Source organism: Schistosoma haematobium, chromosome 7, assembly GCF_000699445.3.
Source record: "Schistosoma haematobium chromosome 7, whole genome shotgun sequence".
NCBI classification, from domain to species: domain Eukaryota; kingdom Metazoa; phylum Platyhelminthes; class Trematoda; order Strigeidida; family Schistosomatidae; genus Schistosoma; species Schistosoma haematobium.
In genome coordinates this window covers 2,997,563-3,024,824 of record NC_067202.1, presented here as the reverse complement: position 1 = coordinate 3,024,824, position 27,262 = coordinate 2,997,563, and the positions used below count along the sequence as shown (strand labels likewise).

At 38.1% G+C, this 27,262-nt stretch overlaps 1 protein-coding gene across 2 annotated transcripts; it reads right to left on the bottom strand.

Moving 5' to 3' along the window:
• Positions 1–11,602: 11,602 nt before the first annotated feature.
• Positions 11,603–27,058, bottom strand: BCAP29_1 (B-cell receptor-associated protein 29). Of its 2 annotated transcripts, none has more exons than XM_051217805.1 (8): positions 26,982–27,058; positions 24,656–25,426; positions 24,501–24,601; positions 21,521–21,677; positions 19,483–19,636; positions 15,751–15,820; positions 14,426–14,526; positions 11,603–11,938 (listed from the first exon to the last, which is right to left on the bottom strand). In XM_051217805.1, the coding sequence occupies exons 2-8, from the start codon at positions 24,739–24,741 to the stop codon at positions 11,885–11,887; spliced, it is 723 nt and encodes a 240-aa protein (XP_051064229.1). In that variant the 5' UTR covers positions 24,742–25,426; positions 26,982–27,058; the 3' UTR covers positions 11,603–11,884. The 2 variants fall into 2 exon arrangements, with proteins under 2 accessions (XP_051064229.1, XP_051064230.1); XM_051217806.1 differs by having other exon boundaries at positions 24,501–24,623; positions 24,656–24,752.
• Between the last annotated feature and the right edge of the window lie 204 nt (positions 27,059–27,262).

The window sequence follows — 27,262 nt, the reverse complement described above, 5'->3', positions numbered from 1 at the left end:
AGGTGAGGTGAAATAGACTGACAGTGTGTTGGATAGTTGTGATGCGAGTTGATCAAGTGTGTGTGTGTGAGACAGTGTGGCCAGAATAGTAATGAAAATAATAATATTAATTAGATGTGAATGGGAACAATGTGTATAATTGTAGTGGCGGTAGTTTCGGTCATTGGGATTGATCGATGTAGTAGTTGTTGTTGTTGACGATTGAGAAATAGATTGTGTGTGTGGGTTGTTAAAAGCCGGCGACATCCGGTATTCCCAGCCGGTCACCCATGCAAGTACTGACCGGGCCCAACGTTGCTTAACTGCGGTGATCGGACGAGAACCGGTGCTTTCAACGTGGTATGGTCGCCGCCAACTACATCACCACTCAAACGACACATCAACAAAACACACACTCACACATACTAATCAAATACTCACTACTACTCGTCAACATCCCCAATCACTAGTCATTCACTCAATCACTCAAACTACACAAATTACCACAGTCAGTCACACTGACAATTGTCACAACAACTACCACTAACTGCTCCACATATCCATTCAATGCACCGACCACATACACTGATCAAATCCACTCCAGTCTGTATCACTCATTCATCAGTCACACAGCCAACAGATAGATATCAGGCAACATCAATCAACACATACAACTGAATCCAATGTCTGTCTGATCACCAGATTGCTTGTTCACAACTGGAGTCCAATGGAAATCCGCATTGTCAGTCAATTAGTCATTGCACTTTTCCACTCACTAGTCATCATGAACAGTCATCATGAAGAGTCATCATGAACGTGGTGTACATGTCGTCTACTGGTGTATCTGGTTGTCGATGTGCACGTGATGATATTGTGACTGTGTATGTTTGGTGTATGCTAATGTTTGACTGGCAATATGACTGGTTTGTTGTGTTGAGACAGTGTGTGGTTGGATGTGTTTCATGTGGACTGGTTGTATGGTGTAGAGGTGAGGTGAAATAGACTGACAGTGTGTTGGATAGTTGTGATGCGAGTTGATCAAGTGTGTGTGTGTGAGACAGTGTGGCCAGAATAGTAATGAAAATAATAATATTAATTAGATGTGAATGGGAACAATGTGTATAATTGTAGTGGCGGTAGTTTCGGTCATTGGGATTGATCGATGTAGTAGTTGTTGTTGTTGACGATTGAGAAATAGATTGTGTGTGTGGGTTGTTAAAAGCCGGCGACACCCGGTATTCCCAGCCGGTCACCCATGCAAGTACTGACCGGGCCCAACGTTGCTTAACTGCGGTGATCGGACGAGAACCGGTGCTTTCAACGTGGTATGGTCGCCGCCAACTACACCACCACTCAAACGACACATCAACAAAACACACACTCACACATACTAATCAAATACTCACTACTACTCGTCAACATCCCCAATCACTAGTCATTCACTCAATCACTCAAACTACACAAATTACCACAGTCAGTCACACTGACAATTGTCACAACAACTACCACTAACTGCTCCACATATCCATTCAATGCACCGACCACATACACTGATCAAATCCACTCCAGTCTGTATCACTCATTCATCAGTCACACAGCCAACAGATAGATATCAGGCAACATCAATCAACACATACAACTGAATCCAATGTCTGTCTGATCACCAGATTGCTTGTTCACAACTGGAGTCCAATGGAAATCCGCATTGTCAGTCAATTAGTCATTGCACTTTTCCACTCACTAGTCATCATGAACAGTCATCATGAAGAGTCATCATGAACGTGGTGTACATGTCGTCTACTGGTGTATCTGGTTGTCGATGTGCACGTGATGATATTGTGACTGTGTATGTTTGGTGTATGCTAATGTTTGACTGGCAATATGACTGGTTTGTTGTGTTGAGACAGTGTGTGGTTGGATGTGTTTCATGTGGACTGGTTGTATGGTGTAGAGGTGAGGTGAAATAGACTGACAGTGTGTTGGATAGTTGTGATGCGAGTTGATCAAGTGTGTGTGTGTGAGACAGTGTGGCCAGAATAGTAATGAAAATAATAATATTAATTAGATGTGAATGGGAACAATGTGTATAATTGTAGTGGCGGTAGTTTCGGTCATTGGGATTGATCGATGTAGTAGTTGTTGTTGTTGACGATTGAGAAATAGATTGTGTGTGTGGGTTGTTAAAAGCCGGCGACACCCGGTATTCCCAGCCGGTCACCCATGCAAGTACTGACCGGGCCCAACGTTGCTTAACTGCGGTGATCGGACGAGAACCGGTGCTTTCAACGTGGTATGGTCGCCGCCAACTACATCACCACTCAAACGACACATCAACAAAACACACACTCACACATACTAATCAAATACTCACTACTACTCGTCAACATCCCCAATCACTAGTCATTCACTCAATCACTCAAACTACACAAATTACCACAGTCAGTCACACTGACAATTGTCACAACAACTACCACTAACTGCTCCACATATCCATTCAATGCACCGACCACATACACTGATCAAATCCACTCCAGTCTGTATCACTCATTCATCAGTCACACAGCCAACAGATAGATATCAGGCAACATCAATCAACACATACAACTGAATCCAATGTCTGTCTGATCACCAGATTGCTTGTTCACAACTGGAGTCCAATGGAAATCCGCATTGTCAGTCAATTAGTCATTGCACTTTTCCACTCACTAGTCATCATGAACAGTCATCATGAAGAGTCATCATGAACGTGGTGTACATGTCGTCTACTGGTGTATCTGGTTGTCGATGTGCACGTGATGATATTGTGACTGTGTATGTTTGGTGTATGCTAATGTTTGACTGGCAATATGACTGGTTTGTTGTGTTGAGACAGTGTGTGGTTGGATGTGTTTCATGTGGACTGGTTGTATGGTGTAGAGGTGAGGTGAAATAGACTGACAGTGTGTTGGATAGTTGTGATGCGAGTTGATCAAGTGTGTGTGTGTGAGACAGTGTGGCCAGAATAGTAATGAAAATAATAATATTAATTAGATGTGAATGGGAACAATGTGTATAATTGTAGTGGCGGTAGTTTCGGTCATTGGGATTGATCGATGTAGTAGTTGTTGTTGTTGACGATTGAGAAATAGATTGTGTGTGTGGGTTGTTAAAAGCCGGCGACACCCGGTATTCCCAGCCGGTCACCCATGCAAGTACTGACCGGGCCCAACGTTGCTTAACTGCGGTGATCGGACGAGAACCGGTGCTTTCAACGTGGTATGGTCGCCGCCAACTACATCACCACTCAAACGACACATCAACAAAACACACACTCACACATACTAATCAAATACTCACTACTACTCGTCAACATCCCCAATCACTAGTCATTCACTCAATCACTCAAACTACACAAATTACCACAGTCAGTCACACTGACAATTGTCACAACAACTACCACTAACTGCTCCACATATCCATTCAATGCACCGACCACATACACTGATCAAATCCACTCCAGTCTGTATCACTCATTCATCAGTCACACAGCCAACAGATAGATATCAGGCAACATCAATCAACACATACAACTGAATCCAATGTCTGTCTGATCACCAGATTGCTTGTTCACAACTGGAGTCCAATGGAAATCCGCATTGTCAGTCAATTAGTCATTGCACTTTTCCACTCACTAGTCATCATGAACAGTCATCATGAAGAGTCATCATGAACGTGGTGTACATGTCGTCTACTGGTGTATCTGGTTGTCGATGTGCACGTGATGATATTGTGACTGTGTATGTTTGGTGTATGCTAATGTTTGACTGGCAATATGACTGGTTTGTTGTGTTGAGACAGTGTGTGGTTGGATGTGTTTCATGTGGACTGGTTGTATGGTGTAGAGGTGAGGTGAAATAGACTGACAGTGTGTTGGATAGTTGTGATGCGAGTTGATCAAGTGTGTGTGTGTGAGACAGTGTGGCCAGAATAGTAATGAAAATAATAATATTAATTAGATGTGAATGGGAACAATGTGTATAATTGTAGTGGCGGTAGTTTCGGTCATTGGGATTGATCGATGTAGTAGTTGTTGTTGTTGACGATTGAGAAATAGATTGTGTGTGTGGGTTGTTAAAAGCCGGCGACACCCGGTATTCCCAGCCGGTCACCCATGCAAGTACTGACCGGGCCCAACGTTGCTTAACTGCGGTGATCGGACGAGAACCGGTGCTTTCAACGTGGTATGGTCGCCGCCAACTACATCACCACTCAAACGACACATCAACAAAACACACACTCACACATACTAATCAAATACTCACTACTACTCGTCAACATCCCCAATCACTAGTCATTCACTCAATCACTCAAACTACACAAATTACCACAGTCAGTCACACTGACAATTGTCACAACAACTACCACTAACTGCTCCACATATCCATTCAATGCACCGACCACATACACTGATCAAATCCACTCCAGTCTGTATCACTCATTCATCAGTCACACAGCCAACAGATAGATATCAGGCAACATCAATCAACACATACAACTGAATCCAATGTCTGTCTGATCACCAGATTGCTTGTTCACAACTGGAGTCCAATGGAAATCCGCATTGTCAGTCAATTAGTCATTGCACTTTTCCACTCACTAGTCATCATGAACAGTCATCATGAAGAGTCATCATGAACGTGGTGTACATGTCGTCTACTGGTGTATCTGGTTGTCGATGTGCACGTGATGATATTGTGACTGTGTATGTTTGGTGTATGCTAATGTTTGACTGGCAATATGACTGGTTTGTTGTGTTGAGACAGTGTGTGGTTGGATGTGTTTCATGTGGACTGGTTGTATGGTGTAGAGGTGAGGTGAAATAGACTGACAGTGTGTTGGATAGTTGTGATGCGAGTTGATCAAGTGTGTGTGTGTGAGACAGTGTGGCCAGAATAGTAATGAAAATAATAATATTAATTAGATGTGAATGGGAACAATGTGTATAATTGTAGTGGCGGTAGTTTCGGTCATTGGGATTGATCGATGTAGTAGTTGTTGTTGTTGACGATTGAGAAATAGATTGTGTGTGTGGGTTGTTAAAAGCCGGCGACACCCGGTATTCCCAGCCGGTCACCCATGCAAGTACTGACCGGGCCCAACGTTGCTTAACTGCGGTGATCGGACGAGAACCGGTGCTTTCAACGTGGTATGGTCGCCGCCAACTACATCACCACTCAAACGACACATCAACAAAACACACACTCACACATACTAATCAAATACTCACTACTACTCGTCAACATCCCCAATCACTAGTCATTCACTCAATCACTCAAACTACACAAATTACCACAGTCAGTCACACTGACAATTGTCACAACAACTACCACTAACTGCTCCACATATCCATTCAATGCACCGACCACATACACTGATCAAATCCACTCCAGTCTGTATCACTCATTCATCAGTCACACAGCCAACAGATAGATATCAGGCAACATCAATCAACACATACAACTGAATCCAATGTCTGTCTGATCACCAGATTGCTTGTTCACAACTGGAGTCCAATGGAAATCCGCATTGTCAGTCAATTAGTCATTGCACTTTTCCACTCACTAGTCATCATGAACAGTCATCATGAAGAGTCATCATGAACGTGGTGTACATGTCGTCTACTGGTGTATCTGGTTGTCGATGTGCACGTGATGATATTGTGACTGTGTATGTTTGGTGTATGCTAATGTTTGACTGGCAATATGACTGGTTTGTTGTGTTGAGACAGTGTGTGGTTGGATGTGTTTCATGTGGACTGGTTGTATGGTGTAGAGGTGAGGTGAAATAGACTGACAGTGTGTTGGATAGTTGTGATGCGAGTTGATCAAGTGTGTGTGTGTGAGACAGTGTGGCCAGAATAGTAATGAAAATAATAATATTAATTAGATGTGAATGGGAACAATGTGTATAATTGTAGTGGCGGTAGTTTCGGTCATTGGGATTGATCGATGTAGTAGTTGTTGTTGTTGACGATTGAGAAATAGATTGTGTGTGTGGGTTGTTAAAAGCCGGCGACACCCGGTATTCCCAGCCGGTCACCCATGCAAGTACTGACCGGGCCCAACGTTGCTTAACTGCGGTGATCGGACGAGAACCGGTGCTTTCAACGTGGTATGGTCGCCGCCAACTACACCACCACTCAAACGACACATCAACAAAACACACACTCACACATACTAATCAAATACTCACTACTACTCGTCAACATCCCCAATCACTAGTCATTCACTCAATCACTCAAACTACACAAATTACCACAGTCAGTCACACTGACAATTGTCACAACAACTACCACTAACTGCTCCACATATCCATTCAATGCACCGACCACATACACTGATCAAATCCACTCCAGTCTGTATCACTCATTCATCAGTCACACAGCCAACAGATAGATATCAGGCAACATCAATCAACACATACAACTGAATCCAATGTCTGTCTGATCACCAGATTGCTTGTTCACAACTGGAGTCCAATGGAAATCCGCATTGTCAGTCAATTAGTCATTGCACTTTTCCACTCACTAGTCATCATGAACAGTCATCATGAAGAGTCATCATGAACGTGGTGTACATGTCGTCTACTGGTGTATCTGGTTGTCGATGTGCACGTGATGATATTGTGACTGTGTATGTTTGGTGTATGCTAATGTTTGACTGGCAATATGACTGGTTTGTTGTGTTGAGACAGTGTGTGGTTGGATGTGTTTCATGTGGACTGGTTGTATGGTGTAGAGGTGAGGTGAAATAGACTGACAGTGTGTTGGATAGTTGTGATGCGAGTTGATCAAGTGTGTGTGTGTGAGACAGTGTGGCCAGAATAGTAATGAAAATAATAATATTAATTAGATGTGAATGGGAACAATGTGTATAATTGTAGTGGCGGTAGTTTCGGTCATTGGGATTGATCGATGTAGTAGTTGTTGTTGTTGACGATTGAGAAATAGATTGTGTGTGTGGGTTGTTAAAAGCCGGCGACACCCGGTATTCCCAGCCGGTCACCCATGCAAGTACTGACCGGGCCCAACGTTGCTTAACTGCGGTGATCGGACGAGAACCGGTGCTTTCAACGTGGTATGGTCGCCGCCAACTACACCACCACTCAAACGACACATCAACAAAACACACACTCACACATACTAATCAAATACTCACTACTACTCGTCAACATCCCCAATCACTAGTCATTCACTCAATCACTCAAACTACACAAATTACCACAGTCAGTCACACTGACAATTGTCACAACAACTACCACTAACTGCTCCACATATCCATTCAATGCACCGACCACATACACTGATCAAATCCACTCCAGTCTGTATCACTCATTCATCAGTCACACAGCCAACAGATAGATATCAGGCAACATCAATCAACACATACAACTGAATCCAATGTCTGTCTGATCACCAGATTGCTTGTTCACAACTGGAGTCCAATGGAAATCTGCATTGTCAGTCAATTAGTCATTGCACTTTTCCACTCACTAGTCATCATGAACAGTCATCATGAAGAGTCATCATGAACGTGGTGTACATGTCGTCTACTGGTGTATCTGGTTGTCGATGTGCACGTGATGATATTGTGACTGTGTATGTTTGGTATATGCTAATGTTTGACTGGCAATATGACTGGTTTGTTGTGTTGAGACAGTGTGTGGTTGGATGTGTTTCATGTGGACTGGTTGTATGGTGTAGAGGTGAGGTGAAATAGACTGACAGTGTGTTGGATATGGCTTATTCATTTCTAATAATTTTATTGATTCGTTGACTTTTATGGTTTGTTTTTTGGTCGTTCCTTTTTTGTTTTCTTCTTGTTCTTTAATTTTACCCGTTCTTTTTTGTAGTTTTATTTGTTTTAATAATTTTTTGAATTTGATTATTTTCTATTTTTGGATGTACGACAATTTTTGTTGTGTATTTGTGATATCCTGTTTTATTTTTTTGTATCCTATTTTGATTTCTCATATTGTTTTTTCATAGCTTATTTATATTCGTCTCTCCTTATGTTATAACTGATACTCTAATTTAGTTGTTTATTTATCATAAAATGAAAATGTTCAACATGCATTCAAGTTTTGATATTCATTAATGAATCAGTTATTGTAACATGTGTACATTTGCTTACTCTATTCACTAAAGGTTGATGTGATTTATCCAACAAGGTAATGAAATTTTTCTAGATGAAATCAAGTTCAAACTTGATAATATAAAGTTTAAAATTTTAACAATTCAGTTATTATCAGAATGGGTATTGTGGAGATTTTAGAAATTTCACTGGTTGAAATCATGAGTCAGTTGAAGCTAGACCACCATGGGAAACCTGGGAGCATTCGACGGCTGTTTCGTTCTAGCACGGGACTCCATAGCGGTGCGCATCCACGACGCCACTTCCCGCGAGATTCGAACCCGGGACCTACCAGTCTGACGCCAGGCGCTTCACCAACTAGACCACTCACCCGGCATCCAATGGTGTTAATATCTAACTTCAACCAATCCACGAAGTTGCGTCACTGTACACCATTGTCTTCAGTGAGTTCCTATCTCACAACAGTCCTGGTTGAATCCCACTGGTCTAGCTTCAATTAACTCATGATTTCAACCAGTGAAACTGTTATTATGTCAATTTTAAACTTCTATCACAGTTTATTATTCTGTGACATGACAAAACTGAAAATGTGACGATTAACAATCTAAGTAATCTCCACCGAATTCCATCCATTATTACTTTTTTACAGGGGAAATGTTGTCCTGATAACAATAATGAATATAGTGAAAATTCCCATTTTGCCATTTGGTAAATAAAGAAGGAACGAATTGAGCGAAGAAATTTCTTTTCAATTAGTTTTTCATCATGGCTCTACACTAATATATATACGTTTTACAATAATAATATAATACTCATCGAGTGGATACGTTACGTAATAATAATTACATAATGACATTTAAATTAACATTGATTAATTGGAAGAAAGAGGATTATTAATATTCAAAGTAATCAAGAAGTTGCTATGTTGCGTAATATAAGAAACAAAGAAGGAATAGAATTTTACCGGATGGTCAATAGGATAGTAGTTACGTAAGAATCAAGAGATGAATGTTGAGAAGTTATTAAGTTCAAAAGCAACCGAAATAAAATTACAAAAGTTAAAAAAAAAATGGAAGAAGTATGAAAAATAGTTCTTTTGAAGGAAATCTTAAACTGATGGCCAGGGCAGGGAAAGTGGTTGTACGAATCTCTTTTGAATGCAAAGGTCAGGTTTGTGAACATGGATTGCGATGGCTTCCGCAATGTGCAAAAGGCGCACTCGTAAACCATGTGGTAGATTTGATGGAATATTGTAGATAACCTTAAAAGCTTTATTCACTTCGACTTGATGACCTGTGTCAACCAAGTGAGAGAGAATAGAACTTTTAATCACTTTCACCTGTCCTTTGTTTAACCACGACGGATGATGTTCAGTAATGCGATGACGGACTTGCCGAATTGTACGCCCAATATAACTGGCTCCACAGGAGCAGTTGAAACGATAGATACACATAGATTTGGCGAATTCAGGCAGTCTGTCTTTAATGGATGTTCTTATTTTCGGGTGGTTGTAGAAGATGACATTTAATTTGGCAGCATTAAATGTTTTTTGTACCGCTCTTCTTAGTTTCTGAGTCATGACTTCTTCAATGGTGTCATTTATGAATTGTAGTTTTATGAATAATACCTTCTTGGGGACAGTGGGTATTTTTGTCCTTGTTTTCTTCTCCGTCATATGTTTTTCGATGAATTTCATTGGGTACCCATTCAGACTGAGTAGGTTCCGAATATTGTTCAATTCATCTTCAATAGTGTCTTCAGAACAGATCATTCTAGCACGATGTGTCAAGATCTTTATTAAGTTCCTTTTGTATCTGATTGGAACTGCACTGTGGAAATGAGTGTATTGACCAGCTGCTGACTTTCTGTGTACTCTTCTTTTTATAGTTCCATCTGTTCTTCTAGTTAGTTGGACATCTAGAAAAGATATGCTATTATTTTGTTCATCTTCTGATGTGAAGTTAATTGATGGGTGAACGTTATTAAATATATTAAGTAGATTGTGCTTATCATTTTCTTTTTCTAATACTATGAAGGTATCATCTATATAGCGATAATAAGTTGGTAAATGCGTAATTGTACTTTTAAGTGGTCCATTTTCCAGTTTTGCAATTCATAAATGACACCATTGAAGAAGTCATGACTCAGAAACTAAGAAGAGCGGTACAAAAAACATTTAATGCTGCCAAATTAAATGTCATCTTCTACAACCACCCGAAAATAAGAACATCCATTAAAGACAGACTGCCTGAATTCGCCAAATCTATGTGTATCTATCGTTTCAACTGCTCCTGTGGAGCCAGTTATATTGGGCGTACAATTCGGCAAGTCCGTCATCGCATTACTGAACATCATCCGTCGTGGTTAAACAAAGGACAGGTGAAAGTGATTAAAAGTTCTATTCTCTCTCACTTGGTTGACACAGGTCATCAAGTCGAATTGAATAAAGCTTTTAAGGTTATCTATAATATCCCATCTAATTTGCCACATGGTTTACGAGTGCGCCTCTTGCACATTGCGGAAGCCATCGCAATCCATGTTTACAAACCTGACCTTTGCATTCAAAAGAGATTCGTACAACCACTTTCCCTGCCCTGGCCATCAGTTTAAGATCTCCTTCAAAAGAACTATTTTTCATACTTCTTCCATTTTTTTTTTAACTTTTGTAATTTTATTTCGGTTGCTTTTGAACTTAATAACTTCTCAACATTCATCTCTTGATTCTTACGTAACTACTATCCTATTGACCATCCGGTAAAATTCTATTCCTTCTTTGTTTCTTATATTACGCAACATAGCAACTTCTTGATTACTTTGAATATTAATAATCCTCTTTCTTCCAATTAATCAATGTTAATTTAAATGTCATTATGTAATTATTATTACGTAACGTATCCACTCGATGAGTATTATATTATTATTGTAAAACGTATATATATTAGTGTAGAGCCATGATGAAAAACTAATTGAAAAGAAATTTCTTCGCTCAATTCGTTCCTTCTTTACAATAATGAATGTTAACTTTTGGGATCCATTTCTGGACTAATACTATACGTATACTTTTATCGTATAATTGTTAAGTAACTAAACTATTCACATTCATTTCCCTTTTATCATAAACTTTATTTTGACCCATGGACTACTATTATACGATTTAACATTCTTGAGTTATGCCCAACCTATCAATCACTACCTCCCACATTCACAGCCAATTTTGGCTAAATCTTATGGTACGATGTGGTCTGTCTAGTTGGTATATAAACCAAGTATGTTTGGAATATATGTTTCATATCACAAAGGCTGAGATTGGTGTTCTGGACATAACAGGTTGGGCTAAGCGGGAAGCAGGACCAATGAGGACTATAGACTACTGGGACATGTTTTATGCGTCATTGGTTCAATGGATAATTCATTGCTGTCTAATTGGCGGTATCATTATGTTGTCCATTAACAGGGCACTCAGGTCACAAATTATAACAGGAAGAAATTCATTCATGTCAGAATAAATTCATTGAAGAATTATTACATCTACAGTTATATTCGATATAGAGCAATAAATTTATATGTAGAGAACACAAAACAATGTTCGAAAGTTACAAACACAATCTGTTACAAAACCATAAACAATAAATAAGTAACGAAGTATATCTGAAAGATGTAACATTTAAAAAGTAAACATATAGAATGATGCAAATTATTGTGTTTATTGACACCGGATCAAGATCAATAGTTGATTAGTGTCAAAATATTGTTGACAATGAATGATCACAGATCTAATCAGCTTTCTTGTTTGTTGAACCACCACCTTCTAACATTTGAAGACGATACTATGAAGAAGACAAAAAAAAACATGAATAGAGAAGTGATCATTGAAAGAAATGAAGATGATGAAACTATCATTTATGGACGAATCAATCAGATTTTGGGATAACAGGTCTTGGATTGTGGCGTGAAATTCACTCACATCCATTTGCATGATGTCAGTTCGTGATGAAAACCATCAATCTAATTTCTAACCTTTACCATCAACAGTAAATCATTATCTTTATTCCTCAAACTGTTTTATAATCTTCATTTAGCCCTATTAAGTAGATAGACATTCTCAAGGACACTTTGGCATCGCTCAAAGCTCGTCGTCCATAAATTATAGTCTCACAATGAAGATTATTCATTGGGTGAATAGTAACAAATGTCATATTTGTCCAGTCTTTTAATACGGATCGAACTCTATTGATCATTTGGGGAATGGGTGCCTAACTGGTTTACTCAATGATTATTGAATTATAAATGTTTATTCAATATTTATAAGGAGTGAAATAAAACTAACTACAATATAAATAAGCTACATGTATTATAGTCTAATTTAAACAATTTAACTACGAAAGTCATCATCCAGAAGATACAACTGTTTATTAACAGCTATCTACACAAAATACTTCGAAATCCGTTGGCCAGACAATATCAGTAACAATCTATTGTGGGAGAGAACAAACCAGATTCCAGTGGAGGAAGAAATCAGGATGAACAACTGGAAGTCGATAGGATACACATTGAGGAAAACATCCAACTGTGTCACAAGACAAGCTCTCACTTGGAATCCTCAAGGCCAAAGGAGAGGAAAACCAAAAAACACATTACGCCGAGAAATGGAGACAGACATGAAAAGAATGAACAAAAATTGGATAGAAGTTGAAAAGAAGGCCCAAGACAGAATGGGTTGGAGAATGGTGATCGGTGACCTATGCTTCATCGGGAGTATCAGGCGTAAGAAATTAAGTAAGTAAATGTAAAAAGCAAATAAACTTTTGAAGTAGGAAACAAATCACAAGCAATCTTATATAATCCTTATTTATTTATTTATTTGCTTATTGCAGCTATACATGTAAATTGTGATATAGTACAGTACTAGAATAATAGACCATTACCAACAATACAAAGAAAGAGATAACATTCTAAAGAAAAAGATGAAGAACAAGTCAACACAAAGTTACAATATCTCTTGGTGAAATCTGACAACCATACAGTGAACATTTCATTCTCAAAATATCAATCAATCATCTCAGATTTTGTTGTTCTTTCGTTTTCACACCAATCATTCTCTGTTCTCTTTCTCTTCTCTTCGATCTTTTTGACCTTCTGACGCCAGGCATTTCCCTTTCAATTGACGATACATTCTACTTATATCTATCGACATTAGTAGCACACACCACAATACGACCGAGGGAAGAGACAGTCCGCTCTCCCCCTCTATATTCTCTCATATGACTACGTGTATATAGCCACTCACCAGTAAGTCCTACTCCCTACCTTCCCGCCAAAGGGCTGCTTTTCACGAATTCAAGAGGACGAAAAGCAAATATTCGGAAATTAAACCACATTAGTGGACGGATACAGAGGATCTACCTAGGACAGTTGGAAAGCCCTGGTTCCAAACCAATGGTGAACATGGGCTTCAGGATCCTAAGGGAACAAATGGAGTATGAACCTAATCTTTGTCACGGGTTACCATGTGGTCGTGTAGTGTCAGTTATTATGTTAAGCCCATATACTTTATTCTAACTTTCGGACAGCCCAATCTATTCATTCTACTTGAGTCATATTTTGACCTTGTTAATTATTCGCTTATCAGTCTTGACTGTTTTTATATGAGCTCATATGTGTGTGCACTTCATATCCCATGTCTGTAGTTTATTTTGTCTGTCTATAAATATTGAGTAACGCCTGGCTAAAAATGAGTTGGCTTACCAGCCATCTCCACTGCGCGTCATTTTGCTTTGTTCTATTACATTCACTTTACATACAAAATATATGTATTCAAAGGCCATTCACGTTATTTGACTTATTTAACTTCGTTATTGACTAACGTGATTTAAGTCGATGATTGTATACGAGGATAGGTGATAACAAACATTCGTACGATCTACATGGAGTCAGATCTACGGGCCATTAAAATCGCATCTCCTAACGTTTCTTCACTGTCTTGTAGAGTAGATTCCTTGACCAAAGGCTTATGGAGTGGCTCCTAAGAAAACCAATTGCTTCAATTTGGACAACCGAACAGTATCTCAGCCCACATAAAAACGGAGTGATTTTTGTGGCGCATATATATTTTGGTGCTCCTTTAATATCAATGTTTATGCGCTTAAATAAATAATAATTAAGATAATATATGGGTATTTAGTGAAATACTCTAAACCCCATCCCTATTACCACAACAGGTCACAATATTTCAATAAAATATTATTGTAACAAGCTGTTGATTACTTCATTGTAAAATAATTACAGAACATGAATCATCCCTCTTTGTAACTTACTTGTAGTTTTTGACATTCTTGTGTGACACGATCGTATTCAGTATTCGTTTGAAGAGTTTGTTTCTTTAAAGTTTCCAAATCTTGTTTAGTTTTTTGATGAGCTATTATATAGAGATATAAGATTCAATGAAAGAAAACATTCAATTCTCATTAATGACTAACTTAAAAGGATAAAGTAATATTTACAAAAGGTTTAAACCATTCTGAATTTAGCCGTTATGAAATAACTAATGTAATTCCTTTACTTAATAAAGTTCGTGTTGACTAATGGGTAATAGGCGGAAACTATGAAAGCCATCATCCAGAAGATACAACTGTTTATTAACAGCTATCTACACAAAATACTTCGAAATCCGTTGGCCAGACAATATCAGTAACAATCTATTGTGGGAGAGAACAAACCGGATTCCAGTGGAGGAAGAAATCAGGATGAACAACTGGAAGTGAACAGGATACACATTGAGGGAAGCATTCAATTGAGTTACAAGGCAAGCCCTCATCACTTGGAATCCTCAAGGCCAAAGGAAGAGAAGAAAACCAAACAACACATTACACCGTGAAATGGAGACAGGCATGAAAAGAATGAACAAAAATTGGATAGAAGTTGAAAAGAAGGCCCAGGACAGAATGGGTTGGAGAATGCTGATCGGTGACCTATACTCCATTGAGAGTAACAGGCGTAAGTAGGTAAGTAACAGATCAAACAGGGTTTCCCACCTAGTACCTTGATACACTGCTTAACAGCTTAATATAGTTCATGCAATGTTGAGTCATTTAGACTAGTGGTTACATTACAGCTTAATAGATGAAATTAGTCAATTAGTCAAGTTCTTAAGGGTAGAATGGTATATATATGAGTATTTGTGCATTTGACTCGGTAGTCTAATACACTTCATCGCTCACTTTTGTGTTCTCGCTCAAGTAGTCCGTTGTGAGGTTAGTGTGTAGAATCTAGTGTATATGCATCAGATTTCAGACAACGGAAGTCAAAAAAGAATACAAAAGGGAGCATAAGTTCCATAAAGATTAAGAGTAAGATTAAATAGAGTGTAAGTTGGCATGGGAAATAGCCCCAAGGTATCCTGGAGACTACCTGCAACTACCTACCAGATTATCTGTTTAGAGTTCCTCTGATTAGAGTGACTAATGGTTTGAAATATTGAGTGATACGACTCAGAATCAGTCGACATGGTACAGATACATTCGATCTTCGTCTATTCCTAGACCTTGGAGTTTCAAAACTGCGTTTATTATTCTCTTATTCTGTAAAAAACAATACAAAATACACAATATATATGATCATGTAGTTCAAGATTAGAACTAACCTTTTTCCTCAGATTCAAATTTCTTAGTTAATTTCGCCAATTCATCTTTTAATGCTTCCATAGTATCAGGCTAGTGAACAAGAAAGAGAAGAATTTCACAGATAACAGAAAGCTATATTCAAATTATGTGTTAATATATATATAGTGATTAAAAAACACTTTAAACAAATATAGAGTTCAAAATTTTGTTACAAACTATAATTTCCTATACGGCATTTTGTAGTTTTTTACTAGAATTGAGAGTTGCTTAGCACTAACAGCTGAACTCACCCACAATGGACCCTGGTTAGAGTTCAGAAACCTCACTACAATCCACATCGGAGCACACAGTGAAGCAAAGAAACCAGCTCCCGATTGGACCAACATGCATTTGATCTTGGCCCCTAGAGTCAATCTTCCTCTCAACGTTACGGGTCCAATTTGCTAGCTTCCTTTACCGATATGTCAGTTTTCAAAGGCCGTATACCTTAAATAGCTGCTGTAGATATGAGTATAGGATGCCAGGAAAATCAAACTGCTTCTCTTCTTATTGCTTATGGTCTACAAAAGCGTTTTGGATACCATAAAGGTAATGCTTTATGCAGGCTACCCCCTGTCCCTGATCAAGCCGATTATAAGGAGTGGGTAGATTGCTGGTAGAGAAAAGAGGACTCTTCCTAGAACTCTCGCCGATGTCTTCGAGGTTGATCGCGTCACCGCACCGGGCTTAATTCGAGCCAAAGACTCAAAATACACCAATTTCTGTGGTTAAGGTCGGGAATATTAACTCGACTCCCTTTCCGTACAGGGGGCTACAATGCCACAGTGCTTTGCACATTACTGCGCGAATCCTGCGGACGGACAATGTCATAAACACCGCCTCAGTCCCAATTTGCCAGATAATTTTGGACCGCTTGGCCCATATTCGACTCCTATTCGCATGGAACCCCACCCCATCTCAGCCTTCTATGTTCTTACTTGAATACTTGCTACGACCACTAAGATCTGCACCCGCGGTTGCTGCGTCGAGGCACACAGCTGAGGTTTCCAGCTAGCCATAGAGATTTTGCTACTCATTGTCGTTACTCCATGCTTGGATCAAACGCGACTAACCCTAACACAACATAGCCCTAATAGTTATGTGGTCGTAGTTTTAACCATACATGCAAAGAATAACTTTTAAAACACAGAACTGGTTTATTTTACACAGTCTAATATACTCAATATGGTTCAATATTGTAGTTAGACCTCCTGTCTAACATCAACATTAGTTAAAATTAAATACCTTCTCCTGCAATGCTTGCACAGTTATGGAATTTATATTTTAAGTGTGAACATAAAGAAAATTCATCACTCTGTAATCTTTATCTATTTATTAAAACGCTGCTTATACTTTTAATACCTCTACCACTACGGGATTTGAATCAACAACTGCATCTCTATGCTAATATGGTATGGCAGCTCGAACTGATGTACGTACGTACGAAGTTCTACATTGTTACTGACTGACTGAATATTTAAACGCATATACACCGATACAAAGGAGCACCAAAATATATATGCGCCACAAAAATCACTCCGTTTGTATGTGGGCTGAGATACTGTAAGGTTGTCCAAACCGAAGCAGTTGGTTGTCTTGGGAGCTACTCCATAAGCCTTTGGTCAAGGAATCTACTCTACAAGACAGTGAAGAAACGTTACGAGATGCGATCACATCGTAGCCCGTGACCAAGATTAGGTTCATACTCCATTTGTTCCCTTAGGATCCTGAAGCCCATGTTCACCATCGGTTTGGAACCAGGGTTTTCCAACTGTCCTAGGTAGATCCTCTGTATCTGTCCACTAATGTGGTCTAAGTTCTAAATATTTGCTTTTCGTCCTCTCGACTTCGTGAAGAGCAGCCTGTTGGCGGGAAGGCAGGGAGTAGGACTTAATGATGAGTGGCTATATACGCGTGATCATATGAGAGAATATGGAGGGGGGAGTGGACTCTCTCTACCCTCGGTCATATCAGGGCATTCTATAATCCTAACAATAACAATTGTGAAGCACAAAGTAGTTAATGTACAACTAGATTACTTGGTTAAATTAATAAGGCACAAAAATTAGTGTGGCAGGTTTGTGGAGATCATTGAATTTCACAGTTTGTATCACGAATTGACTGTAGCGAGACGACCAATGAAAATCAGTAAACATTTCGTATTACTGTGGAGTTTCACAGAAGTATCCATCTACGACCTCACCGAGAATCACATTCAGAACTTTAAGGTCTGATCATGAAACTGCCTTATTTTCCTTCCAGAAAACATTACAAATACAAAATTTAGATAAAAGTGAGCTATTCGAATTTATCCATATATAACTAACAGTTTGTTCTGTCAACCTTGGATTTGATTAGTTGTTTTTAACACTTGTCTTATTATTTTAGTAAAGTTGAATAGTGTTTAGCAATGGAATCCATGATGAGTGTTTGTTTTATCTAGGACTCACATGTATGCCAAAAATGTATTGATCAATTATAGTGTTTAATATCATAAAAGGGAGATATAAATATTTACAAATCAAATTCATCCTCATTACATAATCCAGTGGCTATCTGGACTTAGTATTTCTGTGGATAACGAGTTGGTATTGGAAGCGAATGGTATTGTGTTCAAATTTCAGTGTGAAGATCAATACTGGGATGTAGGTACATCAGGCTGATGAATCCTAAACAGGACGAAACGCATTTTCTGGATTCTACTGTTACTTATCACCAAGTTTTTTAAAGACACCTGTGAATTCATCGTAATATTGAAGCGATTCGCTCAGTGTACACAAATACAGAAAACGAGACTGATCAATTACAGACCTTAGTAGCATCAATGAGAAGATATTATTTGTCTTATCAATGGCTGAACATTTGACGTGATCATTGACCTTATAATTATTTAAGATTTTTCTAATTAATCAATAGATTAAATAGATTTCTATACGTTTATTAAACACTGATTAACCTGAATGCCAAGCTTCTAAAAGTGCTGTCAAGATCGAAAAAAATCGATTGAATAAATGTTCAGCTAATAACGGGACGAGTGTAAACAACAATCAGTGAAGGTCAAGGTTAACAGAATAGGCTGTTAGGTATGTATAAGGACAATATCTTACTGTAACTCATTTGGAATCTTATGCTATCAGCTTCTAGTTTCAATTATCCGACTGTCTTAATCTCATGCCTATATTATCGATAATGTCATTGATTGTGTATATTGTTAAATGTAAGTGCATCTTATGTGCTCACTAAACTATCGGCTTACTTTTTCTCTTATTCTTTTCCCTTCCAAACATACTGCTCGCTACACTTCCCCTGTAGATCAGAGGTGATCCTAATAATAAATCTGATCAGACATTGGCCAAAAGATCGGCGCACGTCGTTAGTCAAGATTTGGTTATATCTTTCTAGGTGGGGACATATGATTGATTGAAAGTGTGGCTTTATCTTCTAAGGGAAAGCATGCACATATATTATCGATTCCATTTTGTCAATAAAGCTTCCTTCTCATCCAATTAGTTGGTCTACAATTGAGTATAGGAAGCTTGCGTATATCAGTATAAGTATTCGGAAAGCCGCACAACATAATAATAAAGGTTGAACGTTAAACATTGTTATCAGAACCTTGCGCTAATAATGGTCTCTAGAATGCCAATTAGAAACCTTCGTAATTAAACCACCCAGCTCATATAACATTTCGATGATGATAATAATAAACTTACATATATATCTTCCGTATCACTATCAGTAACTTTTGATTGATCTAACAAACGTTGCGCTGCTGCTGTTGCACTCTGAGCTTGTTTAATACTCGCCTCTTCGGAAGCTTGCATTTTGGCATGTTCCGAAAGTAAACTGACAAGACGATGCAGTACACTTGAAATATGAGAATCAGTTGCAATTAGATATAACGAAGGTTTAAACAAGAAATAATACGAAAAAGATAATCTTTTTTATATGTATGATTGTGTTTTAAACAATAGTGACTAGCATTTAAGTCGAGAATACGCGTTTCATTCTATTTAGGACTCATTAGCTGGATGTAACCACAGAGATTCGAACACAGTACCTTTCACTTCAAGACACTAATCAACTGCAATCAATTGAATCAACGAGAACGTTCGAACAAACGTTACAAATGACTTAAAATCCAACTCAATGGCTATTCGCACTCAGTTAAGAAGTGGTTATCTGGAATCAGTAGCTCAATAGATAAGGTATTGGGCATTTGAAGCGAAAGGTACTGAGTTATAGTTGCCATGTGAACACCAACACTGATGCATGTAAATCCATCTGACAAGTCCCAAACAAGATGAGACATGCATCTTAGATTCCACGGCTAGTCATATACTATATCCACTAATTGTATAAACTGTCTGAAAAAACGACATTTTACGTGACAATTACAGAAAAACATTGGTTGAAGTTGGAGATGAGATGGGAAATTCTTCAGTTTTTTCTCCTATAATATTTATGATTCTAAAAAATTATCCTACCTTCGTCATCTCTAATCTTGACTAATTCTTCCTTGATGTAACTTTCTGTGTATCAAATTCCTAAGCTAAAATCACCACATCAGATGTTAAAATAAAAATCAAATCTAGTTAACTCATTCACCAGGTAATTGAGTATGGACTACCTTTTAAGTGTGAGAGCTAGTGGTACTAACCGATTGCCTGAACCGAACCTGAGACTTAATAGCTGAAACTCGGACGTCTTTCGGTAGAACAAGTCTTTTAAAGCCTACGAGTTGCAATCTATAGATTAGGTTGAAACTATGAACTGTAGTATCTTCATGTATACCTATATTTCCGAATTTTCAGTCATTAGAAATGAAGTGATAAATAAAATAATTCTTTTACACTAACCATCATACATAAAAACAAACGAAGTAGAAGCGCAATGGCTATGACAAACTAAAAACACAATTAGTAGACAACAGACGAATAACACATCACTGGTGAGTTGGCTTTTATAATTAAAAAAGTGTCCAAAAGATCTCGTTAGAGGGCATAAATCATGATCACTTAGATGACGACAGTCAGGGAGGTTGATTATGAATACAGTGGTCTTGAATGTTGTTAAAAGTATGAGGGCTGTTATCACTTCCCGGTTGCCCACATCGTGGAAGGGTTCTTCTAGAGGTACCTGTAAAGGAGATTGCATTATAGGTGGTCTTAGTGGCCCGAGAGCGTGACTGCAGTGCTCAAGGGACAACTGCTTGAGGTCTGCCAGACACGGCCTTATTGTGAGTAATTTTCGTGTTAACTCCGTACTTGTTGAGACCTTATCGACGGAGACGGGTATCCGTGGGACAAGGCGAGGTGTGCATTTTTAGGGTCGACCTTTTTTAACCCCACCCGTCTTTGTAGGAAGGCAGCATCGCTGTTATGCTAGTTGTCCGAAGGAAACGACTTACTGCCGTCACACCTCTGTACAGTCAGCAGTGCGAGTTCGCCTTCGGACCTTGGGTTTGCTGCTTTTAGTTTTATCGTTCTTCAACCGACCTGTCTGGCATGGTAGGACCTTGAGGAGCGATTGCTCCAGCCAGTATGGCTCGAGTGGTTCATCACGATAGGCAAGCCCTACCACCACGTTAAGGTACCAACTGTATTCCAGTAACCGGTATTCAGACTACAATCTAATCACTGGTATGATTAAAAGCCTGACTAAAAATGTTTAACGCCAATTAATTTATACATTAAAAGTTCGCCTTTAGAAAAAGATCAAAGTAAAATTAAGTGAAAAAAGCTAACTTACAACCACACGAATAACGAAAATCCAGTAATATAAAAATTACGTTGAGCACGGAACATACGCATCAAGTAAAGAGATTCTGTTTCTGGACGCATTTCATGAGGATGATCTTTAATTGAATTATAGGCTTGTCTCAGTACCCATATATTACGAAGTGCTTCTATGAACAAAATTTCAAAAAATCGATAACATTTATAAGATGGTATTCTGCACAAAAATTACAAGTAAAATATTCAAAACAAAACAATCACTATACACCCTTAAATAGGAGGATTATAACTAGCAGTCAAATTCGAAACTTGTCAACTGAATTTACTCACATTCTAAAGCTGATATTCAGGATACTAAGATCTAAGTACATCTAAACGATGAGTCTCAAATAGGACGAAACGTGTCATCTAGCTATAATCTATCTATTTTAAATAACTTGAGGACAAAATGGCTACATCGATGCAATAGGGACAAGATGCATATACCCCAACAAAGATTGATCAAAAACTGATCCCGATTAACAACAATGGGATAATACAAACTCTTAGTAATAATGATATAAACATACAATTGAATACAACTTATGATTCTCTTAGTTAATCACATTATTTCTCGATTACCATATACTTCTTAATATCTCAGAATCGATGTCAATGGCGTCAGTGTATACACTCTTTGTCTTCCCCCAAACTATGAGATTAAAATCGCTTCATATCGTTCTTTCTACGAACTAATTCTTTCTTCCGGTACTATGTCCTTATGTGCAATCTTTCTTTTATATATTACCACCACTGAATTAACTACTTCTATGAATTTGGTGTTCATCTTGTTGTTGAGGTATGGCAACTTGGACCGATACATATATGTGCCTGGTCCTACGTTGTAGCTAAATGACTGACTGACCATACAATATACCAACAAATTAGAACTGTACATTTAATTGTATTTATTTATTTATTTATTTGAACACACAGATATCGGTACAAGGGAGCAACAGATACATATGCGCCACACAAATCTCATTCGATATGTGTGAGGCCTGTGATACTGCCCGGGTGCCCAAATCGAAGTTGATGGTTTTCTTAGGGGGCCACATCCGGAGACTTTGACCTAAAAGTATGATGCACAAGGCAGTGGCGCGACGTAAGGAGATGCATTCCCGTGATAACCGGTGACCAATAACTGGTTCATACGCCATTTTTTCCTTAAGGATACTGGAGCCCATGTGAACTGACTAGGTACTTATTAGGTTACGAAATCGTAGAAAGGTTTATTTTCAGTTGTATTTTTTATTCCATACAACTTCATTTCGAATGTGATATTTAATTATATCATTTTAACATGTCTTCTTAAAATTTTTGAAACTGTTAAGTGTCTTACATTAATTATTGATTCATTCGATATTTAAGTATAATAAGTTGTAAAATACTTGAGATTAAAAAGCATTCAGTTAGGGTCAATGTTGAAACCTGATATGTGTGCATTGGCTCAAGTTGCTACGCGAAAGAGATGGAATTAACAAAATGAGTAAAAAAAGGAATGGAAATAACCTATTATCAATGACCACTCAGCCATTCATATGCGACGTAGAACGCACATGCATCGGTCCACAAATTCCAGAGTAGTCAATCAGTCAGTCACAACGTAGGATCTAGTACGTATGTACATAGGTTTAAGTTTCTATACCCCATGAGCACAGAGATTTGTCAAGTCAAATCCTAGAATAGTAGGAGTAGTAAGAGTACTAGTGGTAATCACACCACCTGTCAAGATAGATGGTGGTTGGGCATACTTAAGACATGTCCCATTCAATTCGGTTGATGAAGATTTACTACCTCATCAATTCATTTGCTATCTTTACATAGTACTATATTCCCAACCCAGGTATTGCTTACCCGGTGGTCCCAAAATACATGACGAATGTTTCGAAAATACCTATGATCAACTAAAAGTAACCTACGAATATTTTTTATTATTAATGACCAGGTTTAATACCCATAAAGTAGGACGGAGTCAACTATTGTATAATGAATTTGTCCATTGGTTGATAGACGAATATCTCGCCTACGCTACAAGTGACGAAAGTTGACAAAAGCCGATTGAGCCCTCAGAATACGTGCCGAAAATTTGTCAGACACCAAACCGTCAGGACTGATGAGACTTCCAAGATAGGTGAAGTGGTCACTGAGTTCAACTACTTCACTCTATTATTAATTCGGGAAATGAATAGATAGTCAGAAGTTTGAACCACACTTCACCTAATTCACTTTCAGTAGCCATGAAGCGTCAGTAGCCGTCATACAAAAATATTAACTCAAAACCTGTATTCATTAAATGGATTGCATCATGAAATCTCGAGATGGTGGGCAAGATTTGCAGCTCAAGTGGATGATTTTGATCGTCACGACCAAACCATCCAGCTCAGAGAACAAAACTCCATCAAAATCATGAGGTCTCTTTAGGAGAAGGGAGAATCCAAAACAACATAATTTCTATGTTTGGTATTTAACAAGACATAACTAGTCAAAGTGTTCAAGGACTTGACAGATTTACAACCCTTGAATTCATCTTATACAATCAATTACCTAGGCTGCCAAATGATTTTATACTTGAGCAACCAAAAATATTTCAAGTATAGGAAATTAGTAATTTGCGTTTAAATGCCAATAAAATCTATACCATACATTTTACAAATTTCCGATTGGATTATTAAGAGCAAATCTTACAACCTTCTGGAAGATTCGATTGTCAAATCTTTATTTCAAATATCAACCTAAGTAACCAACCAACAATAGTTTCACGGTCATCTCTAACCACGTTTGATATAAGTAACGACATCCGTAACACCAATCCACGAACTGAAATTGTCTCAAAATGACAAACTATATTTCTGAGACCATCAGTGGTTTATCATGTACATTTAGTCGTTAGGCTTTGAAAAAAATGCACAGATTTCTGTGAAAAATGCAACAAAAACATATGTTTCACTTACCAGCTAACACGCATACTAACATTACGAGAAATAAACGAAAATAGAATGATGATTTTTCTGAAATCTTCTGGATTATGCTGAATTTGAAGAATTTGCTCCACCTAAGTTTTAAAAAAATGATAACTACCTAAACTTGGAATGTATATGAATCTTACGTTTGTGATGAGAAAAATGGAAGAATCATCAGCAAAACAACGAACATCTCGCTATACAAGAACGTTACAACTATATGCCACAACATTTTCAATACTTCTAAAAAGAGAGAAAGGTAGAGAAAAAGCGAAACATAATAATATTACATGGCAGTAAATGCAGTATACGAATTTAAAAAAACATTAGGTAATTTCATAATGATTTCTTTATAAAATGTTCATTTGTATAGCGTTTAAATGATATGTAACAAATAATAATGTTTACAGCGTATATAGACAAACAAACAAGACAAATATCTCTGAGAATAAAAAATAAAATGTAACACAAGTAAATTGAGCCCAGAACAGAAATGCAAGACAGTAGTATTGATAATTTTGTCATTATCCTCGATTTGACACAACCTATAAAATAAAACGCATCGAGTATGACGATGAGCTAGTTAAAACGAATTACTTAGCAAGAACATCAGAGTGTAGTAAAATAGACCATATACTGGATTTCTTTGGGTAAATATGGCGTTCCCGTAAGAATTTATCGGTAATCCAAGTCCTCGGCCGTATCAGAGTTTTAAAAAAAAGGTATGCAAACATAGTCTTACTTTGATGTCAATACATTCGAACAACTCATATATTCGGAAATATCACAAAATGCACGGTACTCCTTATTTGATTCCTTTGAATGCTCCACATGTAATGCGTAAATACATATTAAGATGCCAACTATGCAGGAGAAAGACATCATTTTCGATGTTTTGGCAAACATTTTCTGAGCTTCTACATGAAAGCAGAAAGATACTGTTACCAGAATATCTGTGCAAGCATTTTTATTAAAACACTTGTTTGAAGTTGGCACTATTAGGCTTAGCTACAGCGTTTCAGGCTAGAGAAGAGAAATATCTTCAGGCCTGATGGCCACAGACTAACCAGACGATGAATGTGGATCCTTACTAGTCATCGACTGAGAGGATTGATAGATCACTAACTCTGGAGAATAAACGAGGAAATTGGTCGTACTCTAGTAGAAGCGCATGTTATAGTGGGCTCTAATGAATACAAAATACTTACAAGGGGAAAACTTCTAAGAGAACCATACACAGTATGTCGGAGAGGATAGTATTACAGAATGATCTTAGCTCATCGGTGGCATGGTTAGACAGGTGGTCACTAGAAGTAAATCCTAATAAGAGTATAGTGATGCAAATAAATATGATGGATCGTATCACTACACAATAGGTGGATTCGTGCTACCCAAAGTAAGAAACTATAAAGATTTAGGAGTAGTATTAAGCAGTGATCTCAAAACCACTAGTCACTGTAAGGCTGCTGCTGCGAAAGGCTATAGGGTATTATGGTCTATTTGTAGGTCTTTCCAGTATCTAGATGATGAAATGTTTAGATTATTATACCCGATTTATGTGGGACCACATTTAGAATATGGGATTCAAGCAGCGAGTCCTTGTTTCAAGTATGAAGCAGATATACTGGAAAGAGTCCAACGACGAGGTACTAATATGGTACAAGGTCTAGCTGGCCTACCTTATGGAGACAGACTGAGACACCTCAACTTATTTCCGTTATCTTACCGTAGACTATGGGGTGATCTAATATTGGCTTATCGTATACTGAACGATGACCTTGGTATTAACATGTCTTACCTTTTACTTCCGTCCAGGACTGATCACTTGAGAGGACATTAGAAGAAAGTTCAAAAAACCGAGATCAAAACGTTTACGTCTGGAGTTTCGTTTCTCGCACCGAGTAGTGAGTTACTGGAATTCTCTACCGGGACACGTAACATCAGCACCTTCCGTTGATATATTCAAAACGAGATTGGACCTCTACAGTATTACAAACTGCAAGGATTTATATAGGTCAATAGACCTTCTATCCTTATTACTGAAGACTGAACTCAGCAAACGGATGGGAATATCAAGGGTTTGAGGAAGAGTCGGCTTAGCAGCTAGTTTACTACAAAGAGGCTTTCCGTTCCAAGTCAGGTCTACAGGACGTCTAGACTGCTACAAAAAATTTGATGACGTCTGTAAACAGCTTAGACAGAAATACTAAAGGCTAGTGGACCACTAAGTTATTAGTTGCCTGGCAACTCACTTTGGTGAACACCAAACAAATTCTACGTAATGGTCGTCAATAGTGAGTACACCAAGGACTAATAGAAAAGGTAGACGTGATAGCTATGACACCAAACAACCCAATATTTTATAAAAAGAGGGGTTTTAGGATTTGAATACCCAAACAATAATAGATACTAGCGAATTATATCTTAAACAACAAGAAACAAATATGGTGAGTCCTGCTGCTCTTTGCTTACAAACGTGCAACAGCGCTATTGGTCTGTCCAAATCGTCGAAGGACTTTCAAGTAGCGTTGGCATTTGAATGGTTCAAATGGTTGTGGACGGAATAGAAGAAGCTTTCGCTTAACAGGCTTATGTTTCTAGTAGCAGGGGATCACCAAAACCTTCAGGCAGTGGCCTAGGTATATTAACAATAAAAGAGGAAAAAGAAATTGGTAAATCATAGTATGATACTATCCCTAATCCTTAAGAATAGATCAAGTTGCCTCTTAAAGGACTCCTGAGAAGTCGCTTGC